General features: G+C 38.7%; 1 protein-coding gene across 17 annotated transcripts in view; it reads right to left on the bottom strand.

Moving 5' to 3' along the window:
- The window catches only part of Ndae1 (Na[+]-driven anion exchanger 1), a 49105-nt gene that overhangs the window by 13098 nt on the left and 18695 nt on the right, over nucleotides 1-17312 (bottom strand). For 4 of the 17 annotated variants that reach the window (XR_013080864.1, XM_076780032.1, XM_076780045.1 and 1 more), the window contains 8 exons: nucleotides 15193-15323; nucleotides 13353-13490; nucleotides 8517-8582; nucleotides 4927-5065; nucleotides 4086-4305; nucleotides 3760-3883; nucleotides 3207-3383; nucleotides 80-184 (listed from right to left, as the gene is read on the bottom strand). Coding sequence is in view for 15 of the 17 variants with exons in the window: in XM_076780045.1 (XP_076636160.1) it covers nucleotides 80-184; nucleotides 3207-3383; nucleotides 3760-3883; nucleotides 4086-4305; nucleotides 4927-5065; nucleotides 8517-8582; nucleotides 13353-13490; nucleotides 15193-15323 (1100 nt within the window). In the remaining 2 variants the exon portion in view is untranslated. Of the gene's footprint in view, nucleotides 1-79; nucleotides 185-2661; nucleotides 2725-3206; nucleotides 3384-3759; nucleotides 3884-4085; nucleotides 4306-4926; nucleotides 5066-8516; nucleotides 8583-13352; nucleotides 13491-15192; nucleotides 15324-17312 lie in introns of all 17 variants that reach the window. The other 13 variants (XR_013080865.1, XM_076780036.1, XM_076780046.1 and 10 more) reach the window with 11 other exon arrangements.

The raw sequence follows: 17312 nt of genomic DNA, 5'->3' as shown, positions 1-17312 counted from the left end.
TGTGCGTCGTTGCTACGGGGATTCTACGACGTTCGTGACAGTGTGAGTAAGATAAGGCAAGCACAGAAAAGCAGTTTACCGGGATTACCGGGTATGGCAAGGAAGCGGCTACCAGGGTTCAGCGTTGCTCCGCTGCCGTGGCTGGTGGCGCCACCGAACGCCGGGGCGGAGTTCGATTCCTCCACTAAAAATGAGCATGAAACATACACCAGGATCCTTTATTTACAGAGGAAGGAGCCGAAACGGGCAGGAGAGATCCCTCGCGCGATACGCGGTTCTTTAAACCGAGACGAGGGGATCGTTAGAGTCGTTAGTACTGCATGGAGAAAAGGATAATTAGTAAATAACGCTGAAAATACAAACGTTAGTTGATTACAGAGCGTGACAGTACAAATGATATGCTACCAAGTACACATCGAGACACGTGCATATGTTAGACAATCAGAGTTTAAGATCATGCCTCGTGGATTGGTACTGGAAATAATCGACGATTAATCATTGCTCGCCCAATCGATCGCGATGAAATTTTAATGCGAGGTAGCTCGGGCAATATTGGTGGGAGTTTATGTCATCGTTTTGCTGGTTTCGAAATTTTAATAATAACGTTTCTATTATGTATATTCGTTAATCAAGATTCTAAAATATAATGTTAGATAGAATTAAGTTTTATACAACAAAGATGAATTGAATAGTCCTATCTTCTTTAATAACGGTTAAATTAAATGTCATTAATAATGTGCGTTATATCTGTCCGAAAATTGGATGTGAATTAATTGATACGCGATCTGAATTATAATTAAGAGAGTCCAGATTGAACGAAATGCAAATGGCTGACGTCAGAGCCTTTGGGCATGGCGCTGGAGTGGGGATCTACCGCGACGATCGACGATCGATAGGTGCCAGTCCGGTTGCAGACGCGGAGGGGCGAGGTAGTAGTGGTCCCATTCGTGCATAATGACTCTAGTAAAATTAATATTGAATTTGGATCTTGTCATTGCACATCTTCGTGTAAATACTGACGTATATTAATTTTTATTTGAATCTCAATTTTCCAATATTTCCAGTATTTGAATTGCTCTCATTTTCTAAATTTAATATATTTATTTTAAAATATCTCATGCACGGATATCCATCGCTGAAGTTAATTAAATTTGGCCAGGAAAACGCTTTGGAAGACTTGAATAGCACCATTGAGAGTGCTATGAAACCCGTCAATATCACGATACCTTATATTTCATTCAAATTAGCGGCAATTAAGGGCTCGTTATGGCGTCAATGATAAAACTTCCTGAAAATAATCCGATTCTTTAGAGGAAGCTGATCTCATTTTTTAAAATCAGAATTTCGACTCTAAATTTGCTTCACGATAGAAAAATTACTCTGGAACCCAAAAGAGAATTTATAAATTAAAAAATTGATATTATCTATCAAATTATAAATTTAACAATTTATGTACACACTCTAATTTTACAAACTCGAACGATTTAACGTTCTGTGTATTTTCTGAATAAATTCGAAACCGGCAAAAGGACGACTCGAACCTCCGACTAATTTTCCATAGATTACTCTTCAATTTCATCGAAAGCCCTGTCATCGAACAGCGATCAATTTGGCGCGGAATGAGTTCTTGTGATCGTGCGTTCGAAAAATCGTTACCGTGTCACGGTAAAACAGAATCCTATTTCGTCGCGTTTAATGCGTCAAAAATTGAGCGTCCAGGAACGTTAAAAAAGAAATAACGACGTAGAAAAAAAATCATTGGCTCATCGAGGCCGCAGTAGCGACGATCGGTATTCGTCGGACGGGCGAACGACCCGAATTACGTGTAATTAAACTTCCATTAATTCTCAGGGTACCGACGGAATCGATAATCGATCGTCAGTAAAAGATTGCTGTACGCCGGGAATCGTTGAAACTTTTAAAGAGGTCGCGAATCGCTATATTTTTACAGAAGTGCAAAATGATGCGAATTAAGGTTAGGATCGTACCACGAATATGATCTGAAGAATCGTTTCTGCATTCTAAATAAGTGGTCGAAGTTAAGAAATTAATAAATGTACGTTTTTGTTTGAAAGATTCTCAAGTAAAACAGTAGGGTCTTAAAAACATGTAATTAGTAGTCCGCCATGTTGGATTTCTACGATTTCCATTGGATTTGTGGAAAGATCGTACAAGAATTGAAGAAATTAATTTGAAATCTGGAATCTAGTAATAATATAATCAAAGTTTGAACTCTTTACAATAAATATTTGAATTCAAACTTGTGATATATTCGCTGTATTTTGACTTACTTGCTGTAATATGCTTTTGTACGAAAGATTCTCAGGTGAAACAGTAGGGTCGAATTTAAAATAATGCAAACACTAGTCCGCCATGTTGGAATCTTTCCCAGTAACAATGTTGCAATAAACTCGGAAACAGATTGCTCAAACAGTGCTCAACTACTGTAAAACAACGAGAAAAATCCGCAGGGGAAATAAATAAAAGACGATGCAATCGAAAAGATCGAGATTTCGTAATAAAGGTTGATTTCTATTCCGGTGACGTACACAAAAAGACACAGAGACAAAAAGACTGACGTAATTAAGAAACCAGAGGACATACACCGAGTTTTTTGTGCAGAACCGATTAAAATTCATAACAACAACCACCTTGTCTAACCTTTTAGCTGACACATCGCGAACCACGTCGTGAATCCGACCACATGGGGAACGGCGAATTCGTCTGACAGAAACACAAGAAACACTCGTAAATTCGTCAATTCGATCGATCGATCGTTTGTGTATCGTATCGAATTCTAGCGGGAATCCACAGTGCACGTTGACACGCATGTTTCCAATTTAGGTTAACTTCGCCCAGCTGCAATTTCGGAGTTAGAATCGAGCAAAGCTTGGTCACAGGGTTTCTCAAACTTCGATCAATCAACCCAAGTTATTTTCGATTTAAATTTCACTCCACTTTCGAAACTAGTACATCTAATAATAGTTACTAGAATAATCACCGTCTTTATGTCGACGAGAACTGTGACGTACTCGTTTCCGTTAAACCACTTTTGAAAACCAATATGGCGGCTCCTTGGAGCTTTCACGAGCTTCGAGTGGGCGGTTTGAGAAATCCTGGACTTACGATAGCGTTAGAAAGTTGCGAAAGCACCGTAACCCAAGGCAATTATGGCTGTCTTTCAGCTGTCCTGGCCTATATTATACCTGGAACCAGAAGGTACGGTCCTTTCAGATCTTTCGCTTCTTTCGAGAGCAGAGCCGTGTTCGAATTCGGGCAGCTGCTGCTGCGACCGACCGAGGGCGCGTACGCGTCCCCAGCGTCGCGACGCTCCTGTAAATCTGACGTCAACAACTCATGCAAACCACATGTACAGTTGTAACCTGAAAATGTCGAGCGTTTCGCAGGCGTTTAGTGTGATTTCCAAGGTTCCCCATTTGTACGTGAAAATAACAAATTAAATCGATAAATAAATTGAAAACAGACGAGGAGGGGGTGAGGGGGAGGGAACGGTAATCGAAACGGGACGATAAACGAAACGCTTCGTCGGAACTGGAGGGCCGATAGAACGGAAACAAAAGGAAATAAATCGTTAATTGAACTTGTACGCCCGCAGGAACGTGTGTTCCGCTCGGGAGGTCGCCATTTTGTTGCCTGGAATCGACTGCCCGCGCAAATATTTTCATTCCCATCCAATCGTGTGTTTGAATATACTTCGTCGAAATTTTAGGGCGTGTGTGTGGGCGTTGGCAAACTTACTCTTCGACGACGAGTGGTTTCGTCCGATTTCGGCCAACGATCTTATGATCGGTAGCCTGGACATGTTGTTTTCCTTGCGTCTCTCGTGCTGGTGTCGATGCCTCACCAACAGGGCTTCCCTGACCTGAAGAATGAAAATTTTTCACTCGTACAGCAATCAAATTTTTATTCGAAAATCGACTAGGGGAGATTCTACTTTATCGAAACGGTAAAACGTTCTCTGGGCCATAGTAATTCGATAGAAGTAGGGCGGAACGATTCACGTCGGCAAGGAGGGCAGAGAATTTATCGGTCGAGAGACTTTCGGTTGGCAATCCGTCATGTACCTTTTCCCGCGACTCTATTGGCAACGAGCCCTTATTAATCATGTTATCGAGGACCAGATCGGTGATTTGTTCCAGGCTCGCCGCCTCCATGTCCAGCATCACGGTGCCATTCAGCAGCAGGCTCCTCAGCTCGAACAGAGAGTGCAAAGAGAGGGTCGCTACGTGAGGTTTGCTCCATCTGTTTCCACCCTCCTCGACGTCCTCCTCGAATTTGATCCATCTGGAAATTATTGCGCAAGGGGAAGTTCATCTCGCGACCCAGGAGGGTACGTTCCCTCGTAAAAACGAAGAATAATCTGTTTCAGGGCAAGAAAACCATCTAGGGAATTTTAGTCTGAAGCCTGGGGATAACTACCGCTGTTATAAGTCTGGTGGGACTCCAGTAGCTTGCGTTGGCAGCACTGTGGGCCGAAGGGGAAGCCCCGTGGTCTAATAAAGTCTTGTACAGTAAGTTATCAGTGATTATCAATGGCATCTCGTAGAATTAAACAATGATATAGGTATTTTGGGAAATATTGTCCCGTTTACTTAAATATTAAATCAATCTCTTGGTTCACGCCATTTTCTATTTAACACTGGAGCTAGTTTTGCTTTCCTTTCCATCTGTAAGTCTATTTAGAGAGTGTAAACATATTTCTTAATATCATATAAATGGTAATTTATTTTAGGGAGCAACGTAGCATCTAATTCGTCCCTTTTTTTCAACGACGAATCTTCCGAGAAAATGACGAATAATTCGATGTCCAGATTATTAATTTTTGACACGGTCTCGCGAAATTAATCCGCAGCAGTCAGCGTTATCTCCGTTCGCGAATAGACGGTAACGAGCAGGCGAGATTACCTGGCTGTTTCCTTCCACTCCATCTCGTCGCCATCCTTGACGAGCTCCTCCATCTCGGAGAAGAGTGGATGGGACTCGTGAGCATCGTCCCCGACTTCCTCGCCCAGGATGAACTGCACCCTCTGGGCCGGCGGTGTGACTGGAATATCAGACGTCGGCTTCGTGAGACCGTGGCCACGCACACCCGCGAGCACATTAAGAAAATTAGAAGAGTATCGATGCAGAAGAGAACACAGAGGTGAATTACGTGTCGTAGAACACCGACTATCGGGACGTTCGCCGTCGACGAGACGTCTGTTGCGTGCACGTGTGTTCTATAAATGTAATTAGCGTGATCGTAGAGATGTTTCTAATTGCTTGGAAGCTCGTTGCGCGGGAACGTTTAAACGTCCCACCTGTAAAAGTATTTCTGGACTGGTCGGAAGTGCAGGGGTGGGTTTGAGGAATGATTAAATTTTGGGCGGTTCTCAGAGACCTAAAATTCTTGTTACATCGTTGTATAGGCCCCCAAGGGAATTCAAACGAGATTGTTCGCAGGAATTATGATGGGGAATACTCGTATAAAAATAGGGTCATCAGGAGAGTCAGAGGTCATCGTTCTCCCGTTTTAAGTACCTACAGATCTTTATAGAATAATTGTAGCTTTGTTATTGCACGTTTTTTTAATTTCCCGGAGCTTATAGAACGATATTATGTGTTTTAGGCGCTGGAACTACCTAAAATTTGACCATAATGATTTTCGATGACGCATGCAGACGTCCCGAGATGTGTGCTGGAAACGAGAACGCGCGCGAAGCGGTAAACGGTTTTTGTTTGCTGTTCTTGGCTGATCGGAAGAAGCTGTCCGGTTGTGCGGCATGATTCATGGAATCGCGTGTATCGGAAAACGCTTGTCGAGACCATTCGTATAGGCTGGCATTTCGCGTTTGACTCTCCACTCATTGGCGCGGGGGTGTTTCACGTCAAACCGCCGGGGATACACTCTGCAAGTCGAAAATAAAAGACAGCAACTGAAATCTAAGACTTTTCCAGACTGGGAGTAATTACCCTTCAGTATAATATTTTTTATAGTGGTATATTAGTGAGAAATGGGTACTCAAAAATTATAGTACGCTCTATTAGGGCCCAGACTTTATATTTAAAAATTCACGCGTTGCTCAGTTAGATTGTAATACTTGTAAAAAAATCTGAACGTTCATGTGGGACACTCGGTCATTGTTAAGTTTGAGTTGATTTATTTTCTCTTTCTCTGACATTAAATAAAATCTAGTGCAAATAATAGTCACGCGATGTTAAAGGATTACTCCAATCCACAGATAAGATAAGCACTATCGATCCTCCAATGTTTCATTTTCCATTAGATATTTGCTATTTTTCAACTTTCGATTTTCCTCTGATTTCCACTTGCAGAGTATTTGAATAATTTCGCGGAGGGCAGGGGGGGTCTCCATCGGCGGGAAAAACATAGTGCACGATTATGCAATTTTATTGTTACGTAACTTTCAGTCGCGCTAACAAACGACGACTCTCGTCGTGTAATAACGTTGATAAACGAGTTAATGCGACGTTTGCGACCAGTCGTACGCAAAGCGATCCCGCTCGATAAATATTGATCGTCGAAACGCTCGATGTCACGAGATCATGCCGGTGTATCAATTAAATATCCAGTCGTGCCGCGAATCTAATTAACCGATCGGTGTGACATCATCGACAATGTGCTTGTATCGATCAACCGTTTCAGAGATTTAACACGTTCACTGTTTAGCTTCTGAAAAAGGAAGCTTTCATTTTAGATGATCCATAATCATACAAGCTTTAATACTAAAATGTTAGGTAGTCAGCAAATGATATGAGAGTATTCTCCATTGCATCTCCAAGTTCTTTTCTAAATAATATCTTTCCCCCATCAACTAGTGAAAATTCGAGAAGCTTTTATTTTAGTTGGAAATCTATACTCATACAAGCTTTAATAGTAACATATTAGGTAGTCAGCAAATGTTAGTAGAATATTCTCCATTGTATCTCAAAGTTCTTTTCTAAATAATATCTTTCCCCCATCAACTAGTGACTTTAACTTTAAACTAGTGACAATTCGAGGAGCTTTTATTTTAGATGGAAATCTGTACTCATACAAGCTTTAATACTAAGATGTTAGGTAGTAGCAAATGGTAGAATATTCTCCATTGTATCTCCAAGTTCTTTTCTAAATAATATCTTTCCCCCATCAATTAGTGACAATTCGAGAAGCTTTTATTTTAGATGGAAATCTATACTCCTATAAGCTTTGATAGTAAGATGTTAGGTAGTCAGCAAATGATAGTAGAATATTCTGTATTACATCTCCAAGTTCTTTTCTAAATAATATCTTTCCCCCATCAACTAGTGACTTTAACTTTAAACTAGTGACAATTCGAGGAGCTTTTATTTTAGATGGAAATCTGTACTCTTATAAGCTTTGATAGCAAGATGTTAGGTAGTAGCAAATGGTATTAGAATATTCTCCATTGCATCTCCAAGTTCTTTACTAAATAATATCTTTCCCCCATCAACTAGTGACAATTCGAGAAGCTTTTATTTTAGTTGGAAATCTATACTCATACAAGCTTTAATAGTAACATATTAGGTAGTCAGCAAATGATAGTAGAATATTCTCCATTTCATCTCCAAGTTCTTTTCTAAATAATATCTTTCCCCCATCAACTAGTGACTTTAACTTTAAACTAGTGACAATTCGAGGAGCTTTCATTTTAAATGGAAATCTATACTCCTATAAGCTTTGATAGTAAAATGTTAGGTAGTAGCAAATGGTATTAGAATATTCTCCATTGCATCTCCAAGTTCTTTTCTAAATAATGTCTTTCCCCCATCAACTAGTGACTTTAACTTTAAACTAGTGACAATTCGAGGAGCTTTTATTTTAAATGGAAATCTATACTCCTATAAGCTTTGATAGCTTTGTTAGGTAGTAGCAAATGTTAGTAGAATATTCTCTATTGTATCTTGAAGTTCTTTTGTAAGTTAAATCATTTTCAATTAACTTTCAACTAGTGATAATTCGAGAAGCTTTTATTTTAAATGGAAATCTATACTCGTGTGAGCTATAATAGTAAGATGTTAGGTAATAGCAAATCATACAAGAATATTCTCTGTTCTCGAAGCTCGTTTATAAATGAAATCTTTCAACGACAATTCTATGTACCTCAAAATAGAGCTCTATCTAATTTAGTCTATCATTACATAATTTACTAAATTGTGGTGGGTACAAAGTACTTAGTTGAACGTAGGAATATTATAATTTAAAGGCCACATTTGCTATGCACGACCATATATTCAGCTCGGGTTTAGTTTAGTCTGTCATTACATAATAATTTACTAAATTGTGTTCGGTACAAAGTACTTAGTTGAACGTAGGTGTATCATAGTAATTTAAAGGCCACATTTGCTATGAAAGCAGTGAACGTGTTCCTGACGAGAATTGATAGATTCTATGATTGTAATATTTGGTGTTTTGTTGCATGGACGTACGAATGGTCTCTGTTTCCGGTGAGATGTGTAAATACAGAGAATTCTGGTACGTGGAAGGGGCTTACGTATCATCTCGCCGTCGGGATCGCAGATGCTAGATAGTCGACTCCTTCGAGTCATCAGCAATTGTCCTGAAACGTCGAGACAACAAACATCGTCGATAGTTTATCAGTAATCTGGAGTTGGAGAGCTCGACAACCGTTCCTCCCGCAATTAAAAGAGTGCCTCGTCGCGTAACCGGGATTGCAAATTAATAAGAAGTTATCCGCCCTCTGGTTATTTACAAAGCTCGGAGTAAATAGCCCAACGGCGGACAAAATGAAAAATATCGATTGCAGGGAGAAGGAGAACGCGAGTCACTCATTCGTTCCAGCAGGAAATATGACGAAAAGAAAATGGGGAAATAAAATTTTTATCAACTACCGTCCATCATAGAGTAAAACATCTTTGAAAAATCTGTGAATTTTTCAGCTTTGTACGACGCCATTTTGGTCTAGTTTTTATTACTTAATATTTATTATTCTTAAAAGATATTCTCGATATTATTTTAAAGAAATCTACTGTTCAAAGATCAAATGTTGCCAAGTTCACTAGTTGGAAACTTCTGATCTTTGCACAGTACATCACTGAAAGATGCAACCATCTAAATAAATAATATCTGTGGATATTTTTAGACCCAAATGCCATAAATTAGCAGGTTTATCAGAGGTAGAATATTTAAAGAACTCTACTGTTGAAACATCAAAAGTTGCCATGTACACTAGTTGGAAACTTCTGATCTTTGCACAGTACATCACTGAAAGATGCAACCATCTAAATAAATAATATCTGTGGATATTTCTAGACCCAAGTGCCATAAATTAGCAAGTTTATCAGAGGTAGAATATTTAAAGAACTCTACTGTTGAAACATCAAAAGTTGCCAAAAACACTAGTTGGAAACTTCTGATCTTTGCAGAGTATATCACTGAAAGATGCAACCATCTAAATAAATAATATCTGTGGATATTTCTAGACCCAAGTGCCATAAATTAGCAAGTTTATCAGAGGTAGGATATATTTAGGTGATTTTTCCATACGTTTAAATTGGAACAGATGAAATTTAAGGGACACAAAGGTGGTTGACTCCCACCCCGGGGAAGGGAGAGCTTGAAAACCCTTGGTGGGATTCGATATCGGTCACCCTCTGGTACCCGGTGTGCCAGAAGTAGGGTGAACAGCCGGATAAGTCCTGACAAGTGGTTGGCTCGGTGCCACACACCGCTCGATAGCGCCACAAAGTGCAACACACTGTGGAACGTTTGTACTCGCGTCCTGTGGTACTCGGTTCGACGACTCCGATGCTGCAAATGGGAACGGAGACTGTTTCCATTAAAAAACGGACACAGTTTCTTTAGAACAGCCACCGTGAAACACATTCTCGTCGAGGGCCAATTTATAAATTGCTACCATCCCAGATTTTTAATCACATTTCAAGAGTAAAATATATATTATAGATTAAATGAGCCCCCCTTTTACCAAATACTAATTTACTATAAATATTTGCAGAATTGGAAGGAAACAAGTGAATAGATTTATTTATAAAAATTGAAGGGGATTCCCCTGGCAGGGAAAATCGATTTTTCCATCAAAGATACCCACTTCTAGTTCTAATATTTTAAAAGGGAAACTGAAGGGGAAACACACCTTTCATTAAATGTATTAAAAAAAATACTTTTAATTAACCCCTTCGGTTAACAATTACTTTTTAGTAATTTTTTATCTCAGTATTTTTTGGAGGTTAATTTTCCGGACAAGTGGTAATGTTTATAGCAAAATGGTCGAACGAAAGTATAACTGATCGCGGAGGAAGTGTCATGTTCTGAGCAGTTTGGATGGTTTCTTATCTGCGACAATGTTCCCTTGAGATGGGAATAAATCTTTCGGAGATCGCGATTTAACAGCCCTCGAGGCGTTGTAGGCCTGTTCGAGATGAAAATCGATACGTCCTTATTTCATATTCTCTCCCTCGAGGCTCTGGGAGGCTTCTGTCGGACAAGGTTGAAGGTTTTAGGCGCCTCGTGAGAATTATTAACCCTCCTAACGGTGCTTAGCGTTCGTTAAATCGCGACGCCATTTTCGTAAAACGAGGTTACCGTCGCCATTTTTATGAACACACAGATTTCAGTTGCGCGGATCTCGCCATTTCGTTTCCATTCGACGAATAAAGTAATAAAATATACGATATTAAAGACCATCGTTTATTTTTTTATTTACCGTACTAAATAAAAACAAAAAGGCATTACCCGCTAGAACTGGCATTATAATAAGATGAAAGGTCGAGGGTCATCAAATGAGGCCAATGATCAATAACCAATTAAAAAATTCTAAAGTCCCAGAGTCGAAGGGAAGAATTAATACAAATAAATTAAATGCAAGATGAATGTAATAATTGCTGAAGAGGTATTTGGTATGATTTTAAAATCGACAAATTGTAATTTACGAGAGATTCTCCCGTCTTTGTTAATATTTTGTGTATTTTTTTCTTGGAAATCGATGTCGAAGCACCAATGTACTCTGATCCCCCGAAAACTCGTGACCCAGAAGACACGTTTGCCTCTGGTTTCTATTCACGGACGCAATCGATTCGAGAGGAACGTCACTCCGAACGGCGCTATTAAAAGGGAAACATCTGATAAAGGAGCCCCCGGACACCGACACTTTGTGTTCCCGGTGTCAACGGAACGAGATTGCATCGGTTTTCGGCCACCCGACGCGTTAAACTGGATCGATCGGTGCCCGGAATGGGCGTGGATCCTGCACGACAGTGATTTACTATTTATCTAAAAGAGCAAAGACCGTGGACGAAGCACATAACTTTCTTTCTTTTATAGGAAGCTTCGAGTCCCATCAACTGGGTCACTAGCTATGAACTGAAGACAGGAATTTTATTTTTATAGAACAAGTGTATTATTATAAGTATTTAGTCGAAGATCGCTACTTTCTTTTATGGGAAGCTTCAAGTCCCATCAACTGTGTCACTAGCTATGATCTGAAGAGCCATTGTAAACTATTTAACTAGCTACCATCAAATTAGTTTCATTTTTATAGGATAAGTGGAATGTATCACTATGAATGCACATTTAGTCAGAGATTGCGTAAAAGTTTAACTCTTAATTGCTTCCCAAGTTCTATATTTCCTAGACTTACTTTTACATTTTTTTTCTTCTTTAAAAATGTAGACTTTTGTCACACTTAGTCATAGATCATTTAAAATTTTAATTTCAAATTACTTCCCAAGTTCAATTTGTCCTCCATTGGTGTTCTTACTTTAATATTTCTTTTTTCTTTCATAGAAATGTGAATTTTTTACAAGTGTGTAAAAGATAGATTGAAAATAGGGGAATCACAGATTTAATGGTGCAATATTAACCTAAACTTACTGCCTAAGTTCCATTCATTCTAGACTTAGTCTTTCACTGTAATATTTCTGATTTTTCCCATAAAAATATAAACTTTCAATGAAAGTATACAGAAGATAAACTGAAAATAAGGGAAACTTTGCTGGTGCAATTCTAACCTAAAATTCGCAAGTTCCATTTAACCTCGACTTTTATATTTCCTTTTTCTTCCATAAAAATGTAGACTTTTGTGAAAAATTAAGGGCTATTTTATAGGATAACTGCAGTATTACTATAAAGACACATTCAGTCAAAGGTCATTTAAAAAATTTCAAATTACTTTCAAGGTCCATTTTGTCCCCCATTTATGTTCTAACTTTAATATTTCTTTTTTCTCCCATAAAAATATAAACTTTCAATGAAAGTATACAGAAAATAAACTGAAAATGAGGGAAACTTTGCTGGTGCAATTCTAACCTAAAATTCGCAAGTTCCATTTAACCTCGACTTTTATATTTCCTTTTTCTTCCATAAAAATGTAGACTTTTGTGAAAAATTAAGGGCTATTTTATAGAATAACTGCAGTATTACTATAAAAACACATTCAGTCAAAGATCATTTAAAATTTCAATTTCAAATTACTTTCAAAGTTCAATTTGTCCCCCATTTATGTTCCAACTTTAATATTTCTTTTTTCTCCCATAAAAATATAAACTTTCAATGAAACTTTGATGGTGCAATTCTAACCTAAAATTCGCAAGTTCCATTTAACCTCGACTTTTAGATTTCCTTTTTCTTCCATAAAAATGTAGACTTTTGTGAAAAATTAAGGGCTATTTTATAGAATAACTGCAGTATTACTATGAAGACACATTCAGTCAAAGGTCATTTAAAAAATTTCAAATTACTTTCCAAGTTCAATTTGTCCCTCACTTATGTTCCAACTTTAATATTTCTTTTTCCTTCCATAAAAATATAAACTTTCAATGAAACTTTGATGGTGCAATTCTAACCTAAAATTCGCAAGTTCCATTTAACCTCGACTTTTATATTTCCTTTTTCTTCCATAAAAATGTAGACTTTTGTGAAAAATTAAGGGCTATTTTATAGAATAACTGCAGTATTACTATAAAGACACATTCAGTCGAAGGTCATTTAAAAAATTTCAAATTACTTTCAAAGTCCATTTTGTCCCCCATTTATGTTCCAACTTTAATATTTCTTTTTTCTCCCATAAAAATATAAACTTTCAATGAAACTTTGATGGTGCAATTCTAACCTAAAATTCGCAAGTTCCATTTAACCTCGACTTTTATATTTCCTTTTTCTTCTATAAAAATGTAGACTTTTGTCGAAAGTAATGTAAAAAATATGGAACGTAGATGGTGTATTTTGTGTCGTGGCGAAAGGTTAAACGCAGACCAGGCTGATAAGCGATCCGTAACGATCGAGGGTCGCGACGCGGGAAAAGATCGAAGGGCAGGTGGAAATAAAAAGGAAAAAAGAGGGCGAACGAACTTACTGGGCCTGTCGTTGTCGACATTATTCTCCTTGTCGGTGGTGTACGACTGACGTTGGGAATGATGGTGCTTGTGGTGACGACGATGTCTCCTTTCGCCGGGCAGATGCACGCCCACGTACACGGTGTGCGCCCTGTGACCTGGAAGCAGATGAAAGGGGCCTCGCGTCAGTGACTCTCGAATCGACGTTCCATTAGTTCCTACGATTATCGATAATAAAAATCGACTCGCGATCGTCTCTATGTCGCTCGAGCATCGTCGTCCGCGACAGCGGTTCTTAACCTTTTACCCACCCCTTTAAATAGTTCCTCTCCAAAACACCTCACATTCGAGTCACACGGTATAAACAAAGAAAACTAACGTAACGTCGACGACGACGACGCGTTCGTGCTGCTATCGGATTGAAATGATCGACGCCATTTTGTTGGAGTAAAATGTCAGCGAACACGCAACGCAGATGTCGATGATCGTTTCAATTATATCATTGTCTTTGAATTCCAGTGTCGAGCAAGCAGGATAAAAGCACTCGTTACTATTATCTCGAGGCAGAGTTCTGGTTTCCTTGGATTAGAAATATTCCTCGCTTTAGTAACTGCATTTTCTAGAGAAATACTACTCGATGAATAAAATAATCTGATTTGCCACGATACGATTACATGCAATCACACGATAATTAGCATGTTACATAAAGATTTACGATTGCGATTACGCGACAGTTAAACGATAATTATCTATAATCAGATCACGTTTGGCCACAGTGTTGATAAAAACTTTATATTTATTATTATACAATCTTTCTTCATTCAAAATTCGAACTTTTCTCAAAGACTGCCATTTTCTTTTTAATTCTGTACCATAGATGTACTCGTACATATTTAAACTCTTATGTTTCTTTATACCTATTTACGTATTTTAAATCGCGCGCCAGAATCATACGTGTATAATCGTACGTTTTCGTTAAAAAAGGAGGCAAAGAAGGGTACACGTGTACATCAATTTTTCCATCAAAAGCTAACCTATACTTTCAATAATTTAAAAAATTCCGACACTATCGGTGATTTAAGTATCAACGAATGATGTTAGGCGTTTTCGAGTGTGCTTTGTTTTGTAGTATAAGAAATCAGAACTCTGCTTCGAATGGAATCGATTGATTCGTATCGTCGACAGTTCAAGATCGCACCGGGACAGGTGACCTCGGATCCAGACGAGGATCGCGACGTTGCTAACGATTTTCGAAGCACCGTCGCGACGTGTCGTGCTCTGTATGCAAACAGAGGAAGCCCGATCCGTGTATCCGGCTGACCTACGCGCGAACGGGCATTACCAGCGATTAAATCGCTAAGAAGAAGCTGCAAGGAGGTTTCGGTCGTGGGCGGGAACTTCCGTCTAAACGGATCAAAGATCAGCGAGAAGCACGCGTGGCTACGTTCAAACTCGGGCAAATTTCTGCCTCGGAACGACGAACACCAATTCCAGATCCTAACCGAACTTCCTGCCATCCCATTACCAAATTATCAATCTGAATCTTTCGTACGACGTCATAGTAATGATGGAGCTTTCGTTAACGTTAAAAGTGATTCAGATTCTGGGTCAAAATGGACCCCACGTTGCATACTTTTCAGCTAGTTTAAAAACGAATTTAATATTGTTATTGACAACTGTACAGATTTTAAATCAATTTTCCCTTTTGCAATCGAGAAATGTTCAAGATTGAGTACAAAATTGCTCCAGCAGCCATCTTGAAATGTTCGTCCGGTTCTGAGATTGTAATTGGTCGTTCGGGAAGTGAGCTTGCCTTTCTTTTGCAGGGCCAATCGACGCAAACGGATTAAATATCGATACCTTCGTAGTCTTTCTCGGTGTAAGACTGATGAGTGATCCGAGCACCGGGATCTTTCGGAGCCTCGTCGTCACCTGTCCCACCTGCGTGGGCCGCGCCACCTCCACGTCCAATACCCGGCTGCATCCACGGTCTAAAAAATAAATCGAACGAACACGTGAAACGTGGCGAGTCACAAACAATGATCTTTTATTTTTCAGCGAACGCGTGGCTTCGAGCGCGACTCTTCTCGACGAAGTGACCCGGCGACGCGAGGACGGCTTCCACGACGTTTTCTCGTCTTTCAGCGAGGAATACGCGCGTGGGATCGCGGAATAATTCGCGGCCTTCCTCGATAGCCCAGCGACGAGCACGCGATTTTATAATAATTAAACTTCCTCCACGGGAAGCGCTTTGTTCGCGCCGTTTGTCGCCCCTCCTGGCCGCCATTTTGTTGCTTTTTACTGTGTCGAAAGTTTTCTAGCTTCTCGAGTAATGCAACGCGTTATAGCACGGATAAAACGAAACCAAAAGCATCGTAGGAACGCAAATTTTATAGAAAGACTATGTTTACTGCAGACCCCCATTAACTGCGTTAATTCTGGCCGGCCATTTTGTTGCTTTTTACTGTGTCGAAAGTTTTCTAGCTTCTCGAGTAATGCAACGTGTTATAGCACGGATAAAACGAAACCAAAAGCATCGTAGGAACGCAAATTTTATAGAAAGACTATGTTTACTGCAGACCCCCATTAACTGCGTTAATTCTGGCCGGCCATTTTGTTGCTTTTTACTGTGAAAGTTTTCTAGCTTCTCGTATTATAAAATGGGTAAAAAGAAACTGAAAGCATCGTACGAACGCAAATAATTTTGTAAAAAGAGTTGGAACTATTGTTTAGAAAGTTTGTATCGTATTGTTTAGAAGTTTAGGAAGCGAGTAAACTTTGCCAAGGGATCCCGTTAACTGCGTTAATTACGTTCATAGTCTTGTATGTCAGGAGCATAAATTATCATCGTGTTTGCAACGCGAGCTTCGTTGTTAAAACGAGAAATCGATGCAACCATATTTGCACCCAGAAATGGAATATTCTGATGAATAGTTTCCAAGCATTTAATTACCTATCGAATGTGAAACAATCCCTAAGCAGAGCATCAAGAATAGTAAGTGTCGTTCGATTCCTAGATAGCCCTTGACATATTTAGATTGCTGATACAAATGAATTCTAAAGAGGGCTGTGAATTGTTTCACTATAACGGAACAATCGCCATAACTGGGTCAGGCTCAGGGAAAAACGAGAAAGAAAGTCGTAGAGGAACACTTTCTGTACAATTTTGTCCCCCAAAAAGCATCCATGCACTTTCCAAATGCAATTATACCGTTCTATTCATGAATTCTTCTGATTATATTTTTAGGTTAACTCGATGCTTTAGAAAATGATTAATTGGTTTTTAATATTACAGAAAGTCTCCATTATGTTTTAAATATTTTTATACACATCGTCGATACCCTAAAGGAATTTTAGTTTCAACTATTTCTTTAGAGTCGTTTGTTAGAAATAAAATGGCGGGAGTAGAATTCATTTTCTAGATTCCATCAGAGACGGTATTAAATATCCCCTAAAATATATCTGTTAACTATGGATTAATATAACAGAATTACAAATTTAAAAAGAGCAAATGCAATTTGGAGAAAAATTTCTAGTAATTTCTTCCTCCAGACTGATCTAGTTACTAGAATCATATTCTTCGAAATGTTCGATGTGACGCTCAATTGGTCGAGATTTTTAATCCACATCGAACTTAACCTAAGTGGAAGATAGAAGCTAATCTTCGCGTGCTTCGAATTGAATAGATTATAATTAAATCTTTCTAAATCCATCTAATCGACTATTCTTCCCAATTCATATTTCTTGATTCGACTCTCAGTTAACCTTTAATTATAGATTATTAAAAAATAGAGTTCAAAGAATACTACAAAATTTTGTTTTAATAATAGTAGCCACTTTAAAATAAAAGCATTCTGCAAAAGTACCGTGTTATATGAGGGTTGAATCGGGAAAAATTTGTAACATGGAATAAAATTTCTAGTGATTTTTTTCATAGGCTGATTTAGTTACTAGAATCATATTCTTCGAAATGTTCGATG

Source organism: Colletes latitarsis, chromosome 12 (genome assembly GCF_051014445.1).
Source record: "Colletes latitarsis isolate SP2378_abdomen chromosome 12, iyColLati1, whole genome shotgun sequence".
NCBI lineage: Eukaryota > Metazoa > Arthropoda > Insecta > Hymenoptera > Colletidae > Colletes > Colletes latitarsis.
Note: the sequence above shows the minus strand (reverse complement) of the source record. Positions and strands in the feature narration are given on the sequence as shown.